General features: G+C 32.0%; 2 protein-coding genes across 2 annotated transcripts in view; one reads left to right on the top strand and one right to left on the bottom strand.

The window, feature by feature from the left end:
• Nucleotides 1-8,684: 8,684 nt before the first annotated feature.
• Nucleotides 8,685-17,622, bottom strand: LOC127731046 (chondroitin sulfate glucuronyltransferase-like). Its single transcript, XM_052239819.1, has 6 exons — nt 16,753-17,622; nt 14,487-14,612; nt 11,846-11,985; nt 11,322-11,440; nt 10,516-10,629; nt 8,685-10,273 (listed from the first exon to the last, which is right to left on the bottom strand). Exons 1-6 carry the CDS (start codon nt 17,497-17,499, stop codon nt 9,177-9,179), a joined length of 2,343 nt encoding a protein of 780 aa, XP_052095779.1. The 5' UTR covers nt 17,500-17,622; the 3' UTR covers nt 8,685-9,176.
• A 46-nt stretch (nt 17,623-17,668) lies between these two features.
• LOC127731045 (26S proteasome regulatory subunit 8) overlaps nt 17,669-18,557 on the top strand; it is a 37,441-nt gene continuing 36,552 nt past the window's right edge. Inside the window, exon 1 of the mRNA XM_052239818.1 lies at nt 17,669-17,739. Within this exon, the coding sequence (XP_052095778.1) occupies nt 17,731-17,739 (9 nt within the window). The 5' untranslated portion in view covers nt 17,669-17,730. The remainder of the gene's footprint in view (nt 17,740-18,557) is intronic.

Raw genomic sequence — 18,557 nt, 5'->3', positions numbered from 1 at the left:
CCACAAACCCGTCCACTTTGTCTCGAATGTGACATCACCGAATTAGACGTATTACTAAATATGTACTTCCATGAGCAACACGACAGGTGCCACATGTGGAGCAGGTTCAGCTCACCCTTCTAGAGCAACTGGGATCATCCCCCGGTTTTCGATGGGGTTCATGTTGCTAAGTATGAAGTTCATTATGTTGTATATTGTAGACTGTTGTATGTCTTTTGGTCGTTTTATTTTGCCATGGTGTTGCCAGTTGGTATTTCATCTAATGAGTTTGAATACCCCTTGTTATCTTCCACCTCTCTCTTAAGCACTAAAGCAAATCTACTTTATAAAAGCCCATGAAATCTAAATACAGAGTTTATCTTGTCTCAATATGCAGATGACACATCACTTATATTAGATGAATCGCCTTCCTCTTTAGATGCATCCCTCTGTATTTTACAATTCTATGCCGAGATATCAGGAAAATTAACTTAGATAAAACAAATATTATATGGATAGGAAGAAACATAGTCAAGATAAAATATGTGTAAAGTGGGGATTGAAATGGGGTTCCAGTACCTTCACGTTATTGGGTATTACTTTTTGTGTTGATTTGGATAAAATGTTAAACCTAAATTATGCTTCTCGAATCCAAGAGATCGAAAATATTATACAAAAATGGTCAAAACAGTCGCTTTCCCCATTTGGTAAAATAACTATTATAAAGTCTTTAATTGTATCAAAATTGAATCATCTGTTCCTATCCATCCCCAGTCCAGATGACAATGTACTAAGTCAACTCAAATGTAAAATTTATGCATTTGTGTTGGATTGTAAACCCGACAAGGTAAATCGGGAGCTTTTATGTCAAGAATATTGCAGAGGGGGGTTAAAAATGATTAATTTAAGAAATTTTATACAATTATATACAATTATATAAAGCTGACTTGGGTTAGAAGATTATTTAATTCAAATTCAAAGTGGATAAAATTATTTACTTCTTCACAAAATATAAATTGTACAGAGTTGACTTATTTTGGAACAACAAAAAAATTAGATAATCAAATTTTTTATGCCTGGAAAAATATGTCAAGATTCCGACATCCTTGTTATTTTGAGGAAGTCATCTCTTCATCTATATGGAATAGTGAGAACATTAACATTGATGATGTCTGTGTTTATTATAGAAGTTGGGCACAAAATGGGGTATGGACTGTAAATTACATTTTAGATGAGCAAGGAAATATATTGTCTTATCAAAATTTTTGAAAGGCTATATAATTTTAAACCCACTTTTGTACAATTTTATGGGATTGAAATCGCATTAAAAAAATTGTTACAATATACAGGAATCAACACTATAAGGGAGAGAAAAAAACAACAAGCTCTTTTACCTTTTGATATTAACATTTTCTTCAAGTCAGACAAAGGTTCAAAAGACATGTATAATTTTTTAAACCAAGGTACAATACCAGTTGTAGTTGAAGCTGAGCAAAAATGAGAGATTATATTAAATAAAGTTGTTGGAGATAGGAAAAAAATGCATAATTGTGTAACTGAGTTTTCAAAAAATACCAAGCTCTGTTGTTTTCACCGTATTTTAGGTACTAATACTTAACTTTTAAAAAGAACTTTGTTCATTGTAATTTATGTACATTTTGCAAGGTAGAACCAGAAACTATAGAACACTTACTGTGGGGCTGTCATATTGTAGTAGACATCTGGCACCACCTGAATGCTTGGATTTTTGAGGCAACACATATTTAAATTCCACTAAATGTAGATATTGTCATGTTTGGCCTCTATGAAAATTATAAACTAAATTTTATAAAAAATAAAGTTATTTCACTAGCAAAGTACTTCATCTACAGATCAAAGATGCAAGATGAAAAATCTCATATAGAGGGACTTAAAAATTATATCAAAGAAAATTTAACTTTAGAAAAGCATACTTCCTCAAAAAACATGAGTGTCAAAGAATACAACATGTACTGGAACCCCTGGTTTAAAGTCACTGATTAGATTTTAATGATAAATTATTAATGTATAAAGGTGCTTGTACTGTAATTACAATAATCATTATATTAATGAAAATGATATACTTTCGTCCATATATTTTATTTCGTTGTATCGTATCGTATTATATATTTTTTTGTTTTCCTTTTAATTTGCTAGATTATGCCTATTTATCTCGCTTGCTTAATTATTTGCCACTATAGATGAATAGATGTAAATGCCTGATGAAGAAAAGAAAAATAAATTAGCATAGGCAGGTTATTGTTCAAATATAACATCCAACTTAGAAGCATATATTCGAATGAAATAAAAAAAAATATTATTTCTTTTTGGTTGCATCGGTTAAAACTAGCTTGTTTGCGTATGTCATTTGGTGTCTCCTTCCAGAGTGTTTGCAAAGCCTATCATACGGAATGTTAGTCAACATAGTTATTTTCTTCTTCATCATCCTCTTCCAATACAGTGCAATCTTCTAATTCAGTATTACACACAAGCACTATAACCATGCAGGGTGTGACAGTATAGTTGAAAGAAAATTTTTACAGGTGCAAGTTAAAAACAGTCTGATAGTGCGATTATGGAATGCTGCAGCTCAGTAGTCGCTGCTTGAAAGCACCTAGTGAGGTACTATTCACCAAAGGTTGTGGAAGGCTATTCCATATGGGTATACTGTCCCGGAAGAAGGAGTGGCTGTATGTTGAAGTTATGGCATATGGTACAAGGAATCGAGTAGAGTGTCATCTATCTACTGATGATGTAGTATGAAGCTCAAGCGTCGGTATTTCTACGAAGCCATGTACTACTAGTATTCTGTACATCATCACGGCTTTACACATGACCCTCCTCTCGGCTAGTGGTTGCCAATGTCTGTAGAGTTTTTAGCGTTGATGTTACAGTGCTAGTTTGTTGGTAGTCGTTCATTACAAACCGGTCTGATCGTCTTTGCACACTTTCTAGTTGGTTGAAGTTTGTAAACCGGCCCCAACCATAGCATGCATACTCAAGCAATGGTCTTACTAGCGTTGTGTAGCGTACAGCTTTTGTTTGTTGTGGATAGTAGTGCAGGTTTCTTTGGATGAAGGCCTTGGTTTAATTTGCCGTTTTAGTTATGTTTTCTATATGTGCGTTCCAATTAACGGTTTTATGGATTGTTACACGTAGGTATTTCGCTGAGTAAACCAATTCTAATTTATGCCAATCGATATTATAATTTGTGGGATATGGTTTGCTCTTTTGGTCACGCATAGAAGAAGGCATTTGCTGGGATGGAATTACATTTGCCAATCAGACTCTCATCTGAGAAAGTTGTTCATGTCTGCTTGTAGTAGTTTTGAGTCTGGATCATTTTGGATCCTTCTGTACAGTACGCAGTCATCTGCAAATAAACGAATTGTTGATGACTGTACGTAGTCGGTAGGTCGTTGATAAACAGTAGGAACATGAGTGGCACAAGTTCATTGCCCTGTGGTACTCCTGGTTTGACAGGTACAATGTGTGAATGTTTTACCGTCCACAACTACCCTCTGATTTCTGGAGCTTAGAAAGTCCCTATTACGCTGAAGTAACGTCGTACTGCGCTTTTTAAAGAGTTATCTTTCATGACGGACTTGATCGAATGTCTTCATAAAATCAAGCAAGATAAGATAAATTTGTTCACCGAGATCTATGTTAGTAGCCAAGTCCTGTATTGTAATGATCAGTTGTGACTCGCAGGAATAGCTCTTTCTAAATCCATGTTGAGCGTCGTCTAGTATGCCATGGGTTTTAAGATGCTTGGCAATACTACTATAAATTATGTGTTCTAAGATCTTACATGTGACAGCAGTCAAGGAAACTGGACGGTAGTTACTAGCACGTAATTTGTCTCCTTTCTTGAAAATTGGTACGACAAAGGTTTCTTTCCAATCTTGTGGTATGATGCCTTGATTGTTTGATGCATGGAAATAATGTTGTAAATGATTCTGCCAGATATGATGCAAGATCTTTGATAAGTCTTGTTGGGATCTCATCTGGACCAGCTTCTTTGTGGATATTACACCATTTTCAGTTTAGTGTATTTGTGGCCCTAGTCAGGAATGATATTAATATCCTCACTGGTTTTAAATATGGAGGAAAATATTTGCCCTTTTTTCGCTTTCTGAATATGTGAGTTTTTTTGTATCTTTGAGAGGTGGAAAAAATTCGCATTTCTGACTTTTTATAAATCCCCAGAATCTTTTAGGATTTGCTGATAATTCAGGGTTAATGATGTCGTTAATATAGTCTCTATAAGCATTCCTACATTCTTTTTGTGTTGAGCTTTTCAGTCGATGCCATCTGTCAAGATTAGGTCTGTCTTGCTTTTTAAAAGCTACTCTTATTCTGTCTTGTTAATTCTCACCTGCGAAATCTCTTCAATATTATCTCTTCATAAATAACAAATGTGTTGATTGTTATAATGGCACGAAGATATAAAGGATATTACAATCTATCAAGATCGTAATTTGCATTGCAATATTAGGTTTGTCCATAGAATTTCCGTAGCGGATTGTTGATTACTGCCGGAATCATTAAAATGAGGTCAAGGTTAGATGAACCTTGTCAGACTGTGATATACACAGCACACTAGTTCTATACAACTAATATTTAAAGTTCTAAGAAACAAGCCTAATTACAAAAAACTTTACTTAACCAATGAACTGTTAAATGAGGTTGATGTGAGGGATTCATGTTACACGGAAATGCACACCTTACAATTGTTCTACATACCAATTATACTTGAACTATTGCTAAGAGGATCTGAGTCTGAAAAGGAATAGGTAAATAATTTTTATGGAAGAATTCAAGGGAGCAAGTAGTTAATGTTTAATGGACCTTTTTTTAACATTTATATAGTGAATTTTAAGGTTGTACTAAAGACTCAGCTCTAATAGGTATGGTGTCTTACATAATCTAAGGCAAATCAACCAAAGTATAGGAAATAAACTCAAACCTCTGTTATAGTTTTTGATAGGTACCTCTTGTTTTATAAAGCTAACATACAATTTCATTAGCAAAGCATAAGACCCTGTTTTCCAAGTTTAGTATTCATCATGTTGGTAGCTGGAGTACTGGACATGTTTTTTGAATTTTTCTTTTAACTTTTAGGGCAATGTTTACAGATATAAAACCTCACCATGTTTTGTGCCTATACACCATGTCAGGATAGTGGAGTCCGAGATTGATTTGCCAGCCTTTCAGAACTTAGGCCATGGGTCCAATGGCCCCAACATGTCATAAAAAGGCTGTCAGACGTTGGGGCCATTCTTGAACTAGCTATGTAATTCATTGTATGTTTGAGAGGAGTTGTGATTGGTGTGGTCAGTTGTACTGTGTTATATTTTTGGTCATTTCTGTTATCTTTGGTATGTTGTTATATTTTTGTTGTTGTCATTTTTGTTATCCTTTTTATGTTGTTATATTTTTGGTCATTTCTGTTATCTTTGTATGTTGTTATATTTTTGTTGTTGTCATTTCTGTTATCTTTTTATGTTGTTATATTTTTGGTCATTTCTGTTATCTTTGTATGTTGTTATATTTTTGTTGTTGTCATTTCTGTTATCTTTTTATGTTGTTATATTTTTGTTGTTGTCATTTCTGTTATCTTTTTATGTTGTTATATTTTTGTTGTTGTCATTTCTGTTATCTTTTTATGTTGTTATATTTATGGTCATTTCTGTTATCTTTTGAATGGTGTTATATTTTTTTGATAATTTCTGTTATTTTTGTATGTTTGTTATATTTTTGGAAATCTCTGTTATCCTTTGTATGTTGTTATGGTCATTTCTGTTATCTTTTTATGTTGTTATATTTTGTTGGTAATTTCTGTTATCCTTTTTATATATCATGATGATGAAGTTAACCACAGGAAAGATTAAATATGTAATGAATGAGATATTTGTGACTGAACAATTACACCATAGTTTCTGAAGTCATAATTTTTAAAAGACACCATTCAATTAACTAGTTGTTTTTATCTTTAATACCAAAACATTAGAAACAATATTGTTGTGCGACTGTTTGTACTGGTTTGTAGTGAGGTATATATTTTATTATAAGGCTCAATATGTCAATAACCAGCAGGGAAAAATTTCACTAGTTATCATATTTGCCTTCGGTGAAACTTATTCCATATGTATATTCTCTCTGAAATTTACAAGAATTGACTGGGAATGTTTCAAAAATCTTACAAGGATATAAAAATCGGTGTCAAGTGAAAATTTTGTGAAAGACTTTTTCAAATAGCCCAATTTTAAACATGCAAAAATTGAACTATATACATGTATTTTGTTTAACAATGCAGAGGAAAATTCAGCATTAATAATAATGTTATATATTAATATGATAATATAAATTGACAGTGAGGCAAGATTCCACTTTCATTTACCTAATGGTTGATGGAGAAGAATAAATTGTTGAAACCAGGTATTTTGTTTCATCTTCAATAAATAACAGTGACCAAGCAAAACATGCAATTGAAATCAGCTGTGTTTGAGTTACTGAATTACTAGAAAACAGATCAAGTTATACAACTGGTTAGATTCTGTAATTTTTATAAGATATCTATCTTTAACTATTGTAAACAAAATAAAAAGACATCAGAAAATGAAAAAATTTATTCTAAAAGGTAAAGTTTACATGTATAAAAACATGAACATCATTATATGTGTAAGTATATATGCTATGTATATTTGGCACAACATTCAAGATTTTCTCCAGCAGGTACATTTAATGTACTACAAGCTAATATATATCTTGCTACAAAATAATAAAACCTTCAGGAGTTTGTTCAGAGATGAATTATAGAGATTCTTCGTTACTTAGATCTTTCTGTCACATTCAACACATTGTCATATTTACCAAAATTGGATTAGATTTGAAAGTAATGATACATTATTATTCAGCAATTCAACATGATTGATATAGCCTATTTACTTCTGAATGCCCTAGATTTGTGAGATCTAGTTAAGGAACAAACAATCTTTTCAAAATAACTGGATGATTTTTAGAAATCTCACAATTGATCTTAAATGGAAAAAAGTTATAATAAGAGCCATCATTTAGCCCCTACACACTTTTCTTAGAATAGAGAAAATCTTCAATACTTTCAAATTATGTTAATTCTATAAGTAATGAATATGTTGATTAATCTAATCACTTTACTGCAGAAATGTCAGTTTGGATGTCACTTTGGTGTCATTTACATGCCAAAAATGAACATATCTGATTACAAATATCTGTTTTATTCATTGTTTATGCTAAATTAAAATGAGCAAAAAATATTCTATTTTTTCCCAAATCAACTTCTTGGATCATATTATCTACAAGGGGAGGCTGATGCTACTATCTAAATATCAATGAGAAAACTTCAAAATGAGGTTATTTTGGCAGATTTTTGCAATTTTGCTTAAGATGCATGAAGTTTGAAAGCCTAAAACAAAGATTTAAACCAATATTAAATAATTTAAATACTGATTTCTGACAGTTTATGTGAGCATTTGCAAGACAAATTTGTTAATTTTATAATACTCTTTGATTTTGGAATTTAAAGGGGCCAAAAAGTGGCCATATCATGCCTTCTCTTTGCAATCAAGTTTTATGAAGCAAACGCACATTTCAACATGTTCAATGTATAAAATGAACTGTGTTTTGTATTAATTTTTATTGTATCCATCAGCTTTTTACAAGACCACCAAAATTTAAATTTGGATCATGTTCATTAATGTTGGTAAGTCTCTTTGATTGGACATAAGTTCATAGCATAACTCCTATACATACAGTCCACGGTGAGAAATATAATTCTGAGGTCAATAACTAGCCTTACCCAATATCAACAAAGAAATTATTGACAAGAGAAACATATTAAACAGATACACAGGTTCATGTTTAATAAAAAAAAAAACAAAGAATAAATGCCATAAAAAATAACATCAGAAAAATGTAAACTGCAAAATACTGAAATTGTTCAAAATATATAATTTTAACAAGTATATACTGAATTGCAGCAAATTCTTGGTTGTGTGAGATCTAAATAATTGTCCAACAACCTCAAATGAACTAGATTTTAACCTGAAAGAACAGAATTATTTCCCCTTTTTATGGCTGTATTTGTCTTTTCAACAATTTTTGCAAAGTTACATTTAATAACATTAACAGTTTCTTAAATTGGAAAAATTGTCCTCAATTATGTAAAAAGTTCAAATAAATATTATTAATTATTGTATAATTGCACAACCCAATATTTTAAAATTAGTGTATAAATATGCAAACAGTTTTCTCAATAGCAATATAAATAGCAAGAATATTTTTATGCTATATTTCAGAATTCTTAAAATCTTTTCTTGTTTCATTTCAATAGAATTCTTAAAATCTTTTCTTGTTTCATTTCAATAGTCTTATACTTCAAAGATTCAAGAAAAACAATTTAATTTTTGAATAACTATCAATTAGGGTATTTTCCAAAACAATGCATTTACTGTAGTCAATAAGAAATTTGTGTGTTTTTCTTTGATTTCTATACAGTAATAAGTATTTGTAACTATTTTAATTTTAAAACTTTTTTACATCATATTCTAAAACTTTACTTTGTATTGATTTAGATCATTCATTAATCTCGAAAGTTTGTCAATATGTACAGTTCCATTTTCAACATTCACTTAATCATGTTAATAGCAGGTACAATGTATTTGCCTCTCTAACAAACACATGTGTCACCATACATGCATGTACAATGGAAAAAAGGTAGAGGGCTAAAATGTGATTTTAAAAACCGATGGCAACTTAGTAACAAAGAAAATCATACTGTGTAACTTTGAAACTAATTGTTTATGTAATAATTTTGAAATTTGTAGAAGGTTCTTCAAATATAGACAATTAAAAAGAAATATGGATATATATCTATGGGACAGCAACCCAATTGTTAACTTTTAAACTATTTTTGTACTTGTAGTTCATGATCAGCCAGTTTTGTTTGAATCAATTGAAGCATAATAGTTTTGCAATTTTTATTTTGCAGATTGGCAAAAAGCAAAGCTGGTAGCAATTCTTTTATAAGTACTACTATTCTTAAGAAATTTCATGATCACGATGATTGAAAATTACCTCTTATTATATTCAATAGCAAGAAAGAACCAAAATTCTATGTATGATATCAAATAGATTTTTTAATCGATGGTATCTGTATGGTGTTTGGCAGATTTGATAACCTTGTCTACAGATAAATGTTTCTTTTCACTGTAATCAAACACTGCTTTTGCAAGCTGTGAACGGCTAGCTAAACTTTGTGATTTTCTTTTATTACATCGTAACTTCTCATCATCTGTGACTGGACAATCAAGCAATTTCCAACGAATTCTGAGTGAAGGTTCAGCAGCTCTGAAGACATGGAGATTTTGAATGTTTAAGAATATGTCTATTAATGAAGTTTTTCTTGTATCACTTGGTGGCACATGTTTCCTACTGTTCATATAGTCAGACATGTAAAATGAGCTGTGTTCATAGGAATCAACGTCAAAATGACCATATTTCTGACCGAGCTCAACACCAGGTGGATAGGGGGACTGTTCATATGCTATATTCTGTTTATATTGCCAGAAACTAATAGGAAAAAAGACTTGAACATTTGGTATGGTGTTCATACGGACTCGATTCAAGTAATCAATGTCCATTTCCATACCGACACTACAAACACTTACTAGATCTCCAGATTGTAAATCTCTGACAACGTAGTCCAGTAGAGCTATTTCTGACCTATCAGAAGTCTCTAACACCTTCCATGTGACAGTACCCTTTCTACTGGGATGGTTATTTAGATGGTAATCTATTACACTTTTGGCAACAGCAAAAGGATCACCACTTTTCCCCTCCTTCTTCTCATACACAAATATAACATAAAGATAGGAATTATCGCTTGTTTCTAAGACTGTTTTTGCAAATCCTTCCATAAAATTCCCAAAATCTCCAACATCACTTTCATACACAGGCAAGATTAAATGTATTTGAGAATTTTCTGTCACATATGGCATGGGGACAATTTCCACTTTACCTAAAGGACGGAGTAAATGAACTCGTTTCTGTACTGTCTTTTCATGTCTATGTTTCCCATACAGTTCTAAATCTAATGTGTATTCCATGCCTCTTGAGGGCTCAAATCTTCTGTATCCGTTTATAAGTTTAAACTGTTTGAATTTGTCACCATAATTGCTGGTTAATCTGTCAAACGCTATCTGTTGAATTTCTTGTATATCTTGTTTGTCAGCTCCTGAAACCATGAAACATTAAATTTTGTTAACAATAATACCTCGACGAAATATAATCTGACATACATTGAAATCAATTACCATAATAAAATTTCATTTTTGAATATGTGTCCCCTATATTAAACTACTAATAATGATATTAAGTCTCACTTCCAGTTAAAATTAGATAATAATTTCCTCTAATAAAACGTTGGTAAATTATAAAAGTATCATTAAAGTATTCATGTAAGATAGTTGAAATTACCTTGTAATGGTCTAACGTTGGTAAAGTCATCATTAAAGTATATATGTGTGTCTGTGAAGTAGGACCACTGTAGTATATCAAATCTTGTGTTTGGTTTAAAGGCTTCTGGCACACCTGTTATGTAGAAAGAACAAAATGAATTAACATTTTTAAATTTTAAATTAAATATATGAAGGTATTTTTATTTCTCACATTTTATTTTTTTGTGAGGTCAATTGTTTTTCATTATTTTCAATGTAGTGACTCTTACTATTTGATAAGCCAAGACATATTTACTTATTCATGAAGCAAGGAATACTTGGAATGATATATAGTGTATGTGTTTTTGATTATTTCTCATATAAATATACAGAAAAAAACATGACATTATTGACTTATTCAAATGTTCAAGCATATACCTAATATGACCTGAAGTTTAGCATTGTATTACCTTTTACTAGGATCATAACAAACCTTAATAAACAATTAATTCACAAAACACATTCCAAGTTAATGCTTGCATTGAGTTGTCATGATTTTGAAAAGAGAGAGATAATGTAATTGCTTAAGAAATTTATATCTTCTACCACTGGTGGAATACAGTCATTCCCATAGATATTTTAAACAGAATTAATATTATTATTTCCCATACCTCTGACAAGGGGAGGAAAACAATGACTTAAAAATTCAATATATAAATGAAGAAATTAACATAACAAATTTAATGCATCTTTTGTTCAATACAATGCAATTTTTTCACCAAAAAAAAAAAACACTGAAATTAATTTTTAACTTTCTCTGAAAAACAGAATTTTTGATCCAAATACCTATTGGCCACTGAAGAGAACCTTTTCCACCTGGTGCAAATTCACTCAAACCAATAATACTGTCCTTGGCTTTCTGAATTTCTTGACGAGTAAGGTTGATTTCCAACTGACAAAAATATCTGAAAATAGTAATTGATTTATCACAATATAAAAGACACTATGAAAACTAATTGCTTTATTGTATTTTTTTTGTTAACCAATCATATTACAATGGAGATTCAAAGGAACCTTGTTTGTATGTATAACTCTGACTAAATAATAATACATGTTTCACAGCAAAAGCCATATTAAGCCAAAATATACGTAGTTTTTCAATATGTTTTTTTAGTTGCTTTCCAACAATCCTTTTCAATAAAATGCTAACATGGCATAACTAATCATTTTGTTGCATAAATAACAAGCTACAATGTGGTGTTTTTAATACAGAGATATATATAAGATATCATTGGATATATTGAGAATGAACTGTTAAACATGGCATCATTGTAGACATATTAACTAATGTATAAATACAAGCTACAAACCTATGTATTTTATACAGGGATATATCATCTGGCATTGGATATATTGCGAATGAACTGTTAAACATGGCATCGTTACGTAAACTTGTAATGTCATCATCAAATTCAAAATCATCTACTTTATAAGATCGAAAGTTTTTATCCTAAAAAATATAAAATCTACAAATAAGACTACAATAGATGCAAATGATGAATTTTTGTGACAGTTGATCTTTTAATACATGTACATCAGATGTCTATACTTTTACCAAAATAAACTTGATTCTTTAAGCTGAACAACTGTTTTAATGAAATGACTGAATTTCAAATTTATATCTAATAAAATGCTCCGCTGGGGCGCAGCTTGATACGACCACAGAGGTTGAACCCTGAACAGTTGAGGCAAGTATGGACACAACATTCAAGCTTGATACAGCACTGAATTTGGATTGTAATTAAATATTTGACATGGCATAGGTTTCTGACACAGAATGAATGTGGTCTAAGAACTTAAAAAAATTTTGATTTAAATATTCAAACCATATCATTATTATTTGCTTTTATATATAAATCAGAAATAACCAATTTAAAATGGAAAATTTAAAAGAAAAGAAGAAAAAAAAAAACCCCCCCCCCCAAATTTTTTGAACCCCCTTATGATTCATCACCCCCAAACTCAATCCCAGCCTTCCCTTTGTGGTATGGTACCTTGCAGTACAATTTCAGAGAGATCCATACACTTCAACACAAGTTATTGTCTTGAAACTAGAAAAATGCTTGTTTTTTGGCCCCTTTTTGGCCCCAAATTCCTAAACGTTTCGGGGAATTACCCCCAAACTCAAACCCAGCTTTCTCTTTGTGATATGGAACCTTGTAGTACAATTTCATAAAGATCCATACACTTACACACAAGTTATTGTCCTGAAACTAGAAAAATGCTTGTTTTTTTGCCCCTTTATGGCCCCTAATTCCTAAAATTTTGAGGCAATTACCCCCAAAATCAATCCCAGCCTTCCCCTTGTGGTATGGTACCTTGCAGTACAATTTCAGAGAGATCCATACACTTCAACACAAGTTATTGTCTGGAAACTAGAAAATTGCTTTTTTTTGGCCCCAAATTCCTAAACGTTTTGGCCTATTACCCCAAAACTCAATTCCAGCTTTCCCTTTGTGATACGGAACCTTGTAGTACAATTTCATAAAGATCCATACACTTACACACAAGTTATTGTCATGAAACTAGAAAACTGCTTGTTTTTTGCCCCTAATTCCTAAAATTTGGAGGCAATTAACCCCAATATCAATCCAAGCATTCCCTTTGTGATATGGAACCTTGTGGTACAATGTCGATAGATCCCCCCTAGAAAAATGCTTGTTTTTTGTCCCTTTTTGGCCCCTAATTCCTAAAATTTGGAGGCAATTATCCCAAAATCAATCCCAGCATTCCCTTTGTGATATGGAACCTTGTGGTACAATGTCAGAGAGATCCATACACTAACACACAAGTTATGTCTGGAAGTTACAAAAATGTTTATTTTTGGCCCCTAATTCCTTAACTGTTGGTACCATAACCCCCAAAATCAATCCCCACCTTCCTTTTGGGGTATTGAACCTTATGGTAAAATTTGATAGAGATCCATTCACTTAAACTAAAGTTAGAGTGCGAAAACCCATGTGTCTTCGGACGACGACGCCAACATCATACCAATATACGACCGCAAAATTTTTTGGCGGTCGTATAAAAACTGCCAGACCCTTCTATTGTCTGAAATGACATGATTGCATGTAAGTATCCTTTATATCCTTGCTTGCAAAGGTGACTACTGTAATCCAACTTATTTTTATGGATACTTTATTAAGCGTTTACCCCCTTTTTAGCGCACTGCAGCAATTTATTTCGTGATTTTCAAATTTACTTGATGTGGTTAAATAAGGAAAGATCCTAATTTTACATATTCTTAGTGAAATATATTCGAATTATTTTTCTACTCACGAGTCCAGAAAATAAATTGCTCACGAAAATTAGTGGGTTTACAGTATTTCCTTTTATTACTGAAGTAAATGTAGGATTTCTTTCTTCATAATTGTGAGGCATATTCAATGGACCTCTGAAATCTTTAAATCTGCTTGCACATGGTGACAATGATGGCGTATTTAGTTAAGCCTTTTTCAACTGATATTTATAGTTTGTTCTTATGTTGTGCTGTTACACCACTGTCCCAGGTTAGGGGCAGGGTTGAGCGCTCACAAACATGTTTAACCTCGCCACATTCTTTATGTGCCTGTCCCAAGTCAGGAGCCTGTAGTTCAGTGGTTGTCGTTGGTTCATGTCTGTCATATTTGTTTTTCGTTAATTGTATTGTTATAAATTAGGCCATTAGTTTTCTAAATTGAATAGTTTCACATTTTTCATGTCCCGGCCTTTCATAGCCGACTATACAGTATGGGTTTTTCTCATTGTTGAAGGCCGTATGGTTGCCTATAATTGCTTACATCCACTTTATTTGAACTTTGGTGGATAGTTGTCTCATTGGCAATCATACCTCATCTCCTTAATTTTATATTAGTTATTTTGCTAAAATTTCTAAAACAAAAGAGAATTCAACAAAATAAGAATATGAAATGCATAGAAATTCAAAGAATCTAAATTATAAACATAAATTACCCCTCCTTTTTCTGAACACTTTGAATTGGCAGTTTGTAAAATACAAGCTTCAAATGCTAGGCTTGGGTTCTGTTCAGACTTCAAAAAACAGGAATCTATTTTAGGATATACTTTCGTTAAAACATTCTGAAACAGACAAATATGAAAACATTTGTTAATATCATGAATATATAACGATGATCATGATGATGCAATAGAAATGTTAGTATTTATAACAAAAGTTTAAAAATAAATGTCAGCGACATGGAAATTATCAGATCTTATTAGTTCCTACATACATACAATTATCTTGGCAAATGTTGCCATGATTCATAATTTTTTCATGTGAGTAATAAACAAGGTCATGAATGATGATGATGCTATTTTACATTAGGATTTCCTTTTACCTGTCAAAATTGTGTGTTACAGACATCTAAAAAATGTAGTTTATAACAAAATTGTGTGTTACAGACATCCAGTTTATAAGCAAAAGTTTACAATGTCATCAGTACCACATGAATGTAGGAGTGTAGATAAATGTCATCAGTACCACATGAATGTAGGTGTGTAGATAAATGTCATCAGTACCACATGAATGTAGGTGTGTAGATAAATGTCATCAGTACCACATGAAAGTAGGTGTGTAGATAAATGTCATCAGTACCACATGAATGTAGGTGTGTAGATAAATGTCATCAGTACCACATGAAAGTAGGTGTGTAGATAAATGTCATCAGTACCACATGAAAGTAGGTGTGTAGATAAATGAATAATATATGTATCATAATTATGGCTATAAATTTGGAACAAACAGGTCTTTAGTGAGGGGTAACAATACAAAGTCTAATTTAAATTCATTGACCTTCCATTAATTATAAAAATAAGAAGATGTGGTATGATTGCCAGTGACTATAGGACAGTCACCGTACATTAAGTTAACTTCAATTACTGAATTAGCAAAACTGAATAAAAAAAATTATTGTCCTAATTTATGTACATGTAGTTATAAATTTATGAAAAAAAAAGATTTAGATGGTCATCAGTACAATCTGATTGAAGGTGCATATTTTGCAGGAAACTTATTCTGTTGTTCAGTGGTTATCGTTTGTTGATGTGGTTCATAAGTGTTTCTCGTTTTTTATATAGATTAGACAGTTGGTTTTCCTGTTTGAATGGTTTTACACTAATCATTTTTGGGCCCTTTATACATGTTATAACTTGCTGTTCGGTGTGAGCCAAGGCTTTGTGTTGAAGACCGTACTTTGACCTATAAATTTTGACTTGGATGGAGAATTGTCTCATTGGCACTCATACCACATCTTCAATTCTTATATCTATAAACAAACTTAAAATAAATAAAATTCCAATGTCCCCTACATTGCATACATTTTACCTGTCTATGGTCCAAGGGCAATAACTTTTTATAAATATCTTTTGAGAAATGAAGGCTTGAGAACAAATGCATTGCAATTCCTGATAAAATATTTCCAAAGAGCATACATGTAACTCGTTAAAAGAATTTATTAAAGAACTTATTTCCAAAATTGTCCGACACATTGCTGATATAAACCTATGATATAAGTTTCATAAAAATCTGGCAAGAATTGTACCTATCAGAGCGCTCACAATGCAATTTTCCATATAATTAATGTTTCCAAGGGGCATAACTCTTTTAAAAATGATTGATTGGCACTGATTTTCAAACTTGTCCAAGACATTGCTAATAGCCTACAATACAAGATTCATAAAAATCTGGCAAAAATTATACAAATGAGAGTGCTAATGATGTAATTTTCCATTTAAATAATGTTTCCAAGGGCACAACTCTTTAAACAATTCATCAGCACTGATTTTTCAAACTCATCTGCGACATTGCTGATATAAATATATGTCATAATGATATAAGTTTTATAAAACTACGTCAAGAATTGTACATGTGAGAGCACTAACAAGATTGGATGGAAGGACGCCCAGTATTTCTACATGTACGAGTACATTGTTTGTCCCTCGCGACGCATTGCACTGGGGACAAAAATGTCCGAGGACGCTTGCAAGCAAGTTAAGTACAAAGATTACAATATTTGTGACTAACATTTACTTACGACATTGGTCTACAATGTACCTGGATATAAAATTGTTCAACTTGCTCTTTGTTCAAGACAGTAAAAAGAATGCTTTAATGAAATGTATTTTGATCTCTTTTTGATTGTCCTCAATTGGTATTTTGCACAAGTTAAATCTAAAGTGATGTTCAGAGCACTGATTAATAAATTGCATGTACATATACCTGTGAAAGAATAACACCACCGTCAAGTGTACACATGTCTCTTTGGTCACCTCTATGTAATATGGCTCCCATATGTACCTCTTCACTGATACTGATGTGTCCAACAAGTTCATAAAGTTTTTCTCCTCTTATATAAGTACGATCAGTGATGAATAAGTAATAATCAAATGTACTTGCATAATGTTCCTTTATGTATTTAAGTGCGTGTATTGGAAGTTTCTTATGGTCCTGATCAGGAAAACTAATGACTTGCATCCCAGGGGGAGGCAATCCACTTTTACCATTTGTAAAGAAAACTGTTTTTGTAACATAATGTGCAAATGTTTTATTCAGTGCCATTCCAAAGGAATTGACTGTGTGAGGGGTGGACAATACTCCAACAAACAGCTTTTCTCTTATACCAAGTTCAGTTGAAGCAAATCTTGGTCGAACAAATTTTTTACCATCATTCATTTCTTCACGCTGATATTTTTGCTCATGAATGTAGAAATCATTCCCATCTGATTCAGTCTCTTGCTCATTCGCTTCACCTTTTCCTGGTTCTTGGTCCTTGTTTTTAGTATCTAGCTCATGGACCATCTTTGTTTCTCGTAATTTAATTAAACTTTCTGTATCCTTTGTATCTATGGGATCACACAGATCATCAAGAAATGGTGCCACCATCATGTTTAAGGCTATACCCATGCAGATCCCTATCAAAACAGGTAAACATGATCTAACAAAGCTGTTTCTCCCCAACAAAGACATGTCAACAAATTGTTTTCACCTCTTGTCAATCAAAATTATCTGGGATGTAAAATATCATGCTTTAAAAACTTAACATAACCTCGCCTATACTATAAAAAGTATCTCAAATTACAAGTGCCTGTGTTAAATACGTCATTGATTTATGTGTAGGTCAGTTAAACGCTTTTAAAAAGTATATTTTCTTGCTGTTATAAAGAGCAATATAACCAAGATCAATAACTACTCAGCAAAATGGATCAGGTAAAATACCGACAAATCCAATAATTTTGAAAAATAACAGTAAAGCATGTTCCCCTCCATAATTTTGTCTGTACCAGACGATGGTTGACATTGTGCCTTGGCAGTAAGAACCCCTACCAACTGAGCTGAAGGAGTTCTCTTGAGGCTTTTCAATTATTCACTATTCATTTTTTTTTATGTAGTATAATAAACAATATAAAAAACAACAGTTGTTAATTTATGTATGAATTTGCAGTTGTTTCAAAAGTTATCAGACTAGACTGTTTGAAAAGCAGGTCAACCAAATAAATAGTTTATTTTGATCGATTGTTGGGTAATGATTCGTGACCTCAACTAGTATATGATTTCAGTCCTATTCTTCTTCTTCTTGGGTCCTACTAAAAAGGGCCCGGAGGCGCCCTGGGGGAAAGAAAAAACGCCCGGGGAAGAAAAAAAAAGCGCCCGGGGAAAAGAAAAGGCACCCAGGGAAAACATATAGATATTGTATTGGCATGAGACAACTTTGTGTCAATGAAATAAGTTGTGCACATTGATTTTTTTTTAATTTTAGACAAGTATTTTGCAAATTCAGATAATAGACATTTGTAATAAAGCACAAAAACAAGTATGAATGTTTCAATTTTACCAATAATATATGAATACTATTTCGAAAGACAGATAATAATGTTTATGCTGAAGATTTATAAAATGTTAGATGTAATGCTCTGCGTAATTGAACAATTTTGTGTAGTTTGTCTATAAGGTCTGGGAGTTTAACAGCTTTCCAATTTGTCGATAGTTTTTAAATATTATTCATGGATTCACATGAATTGTTCTTC

The sequence above is a fragment of the Mytilus californianus genome, unplaced genomic scaffold (genome assembly GCF_021869535.1).
Source record: "Mytilus californianus isolate M0D057914Y unplaced genomic scaffold, xbMytCali1.0.p SCAF_2, whole genome shotgun sequence".
In the NCBI taxonomy this organism is placed as follows: domain Eukaryota; kingdom Metazoa; phylum Mollusca; class Bivalvia; order Mytilida; family Mytilidae; genus Mytilus; species Mytilus californianus.
The sequence above is the reverse complement of the archived record's forward strand: the minus strand, read 5'-3'. Positions and strand labels throughout refer to the sequence as shown.

Coding starts and splice junctions, on each gene's coding strand:
- LOC127731046 (XM_052239819.1), bottom strand. CDS start 17,499: ATGTCTTTGTTGGGGAGAAACAGCTTTGTTAGATCATGTTTACCTGTT. Junction 11,441..11,845: donor TCCCTGTATAAAATACATAG/GTTTGTAGCTTG, acceptor TACTATTTTCAG/ATATTTTTGTCAGTTGGAAA. Junction 10,274..10,515: donor CAACGTTAGACCATTACAAG/GTAATTTCAACT, acceptor TCATGGTTTCAG/GAGCTGACAAACAAGATATA.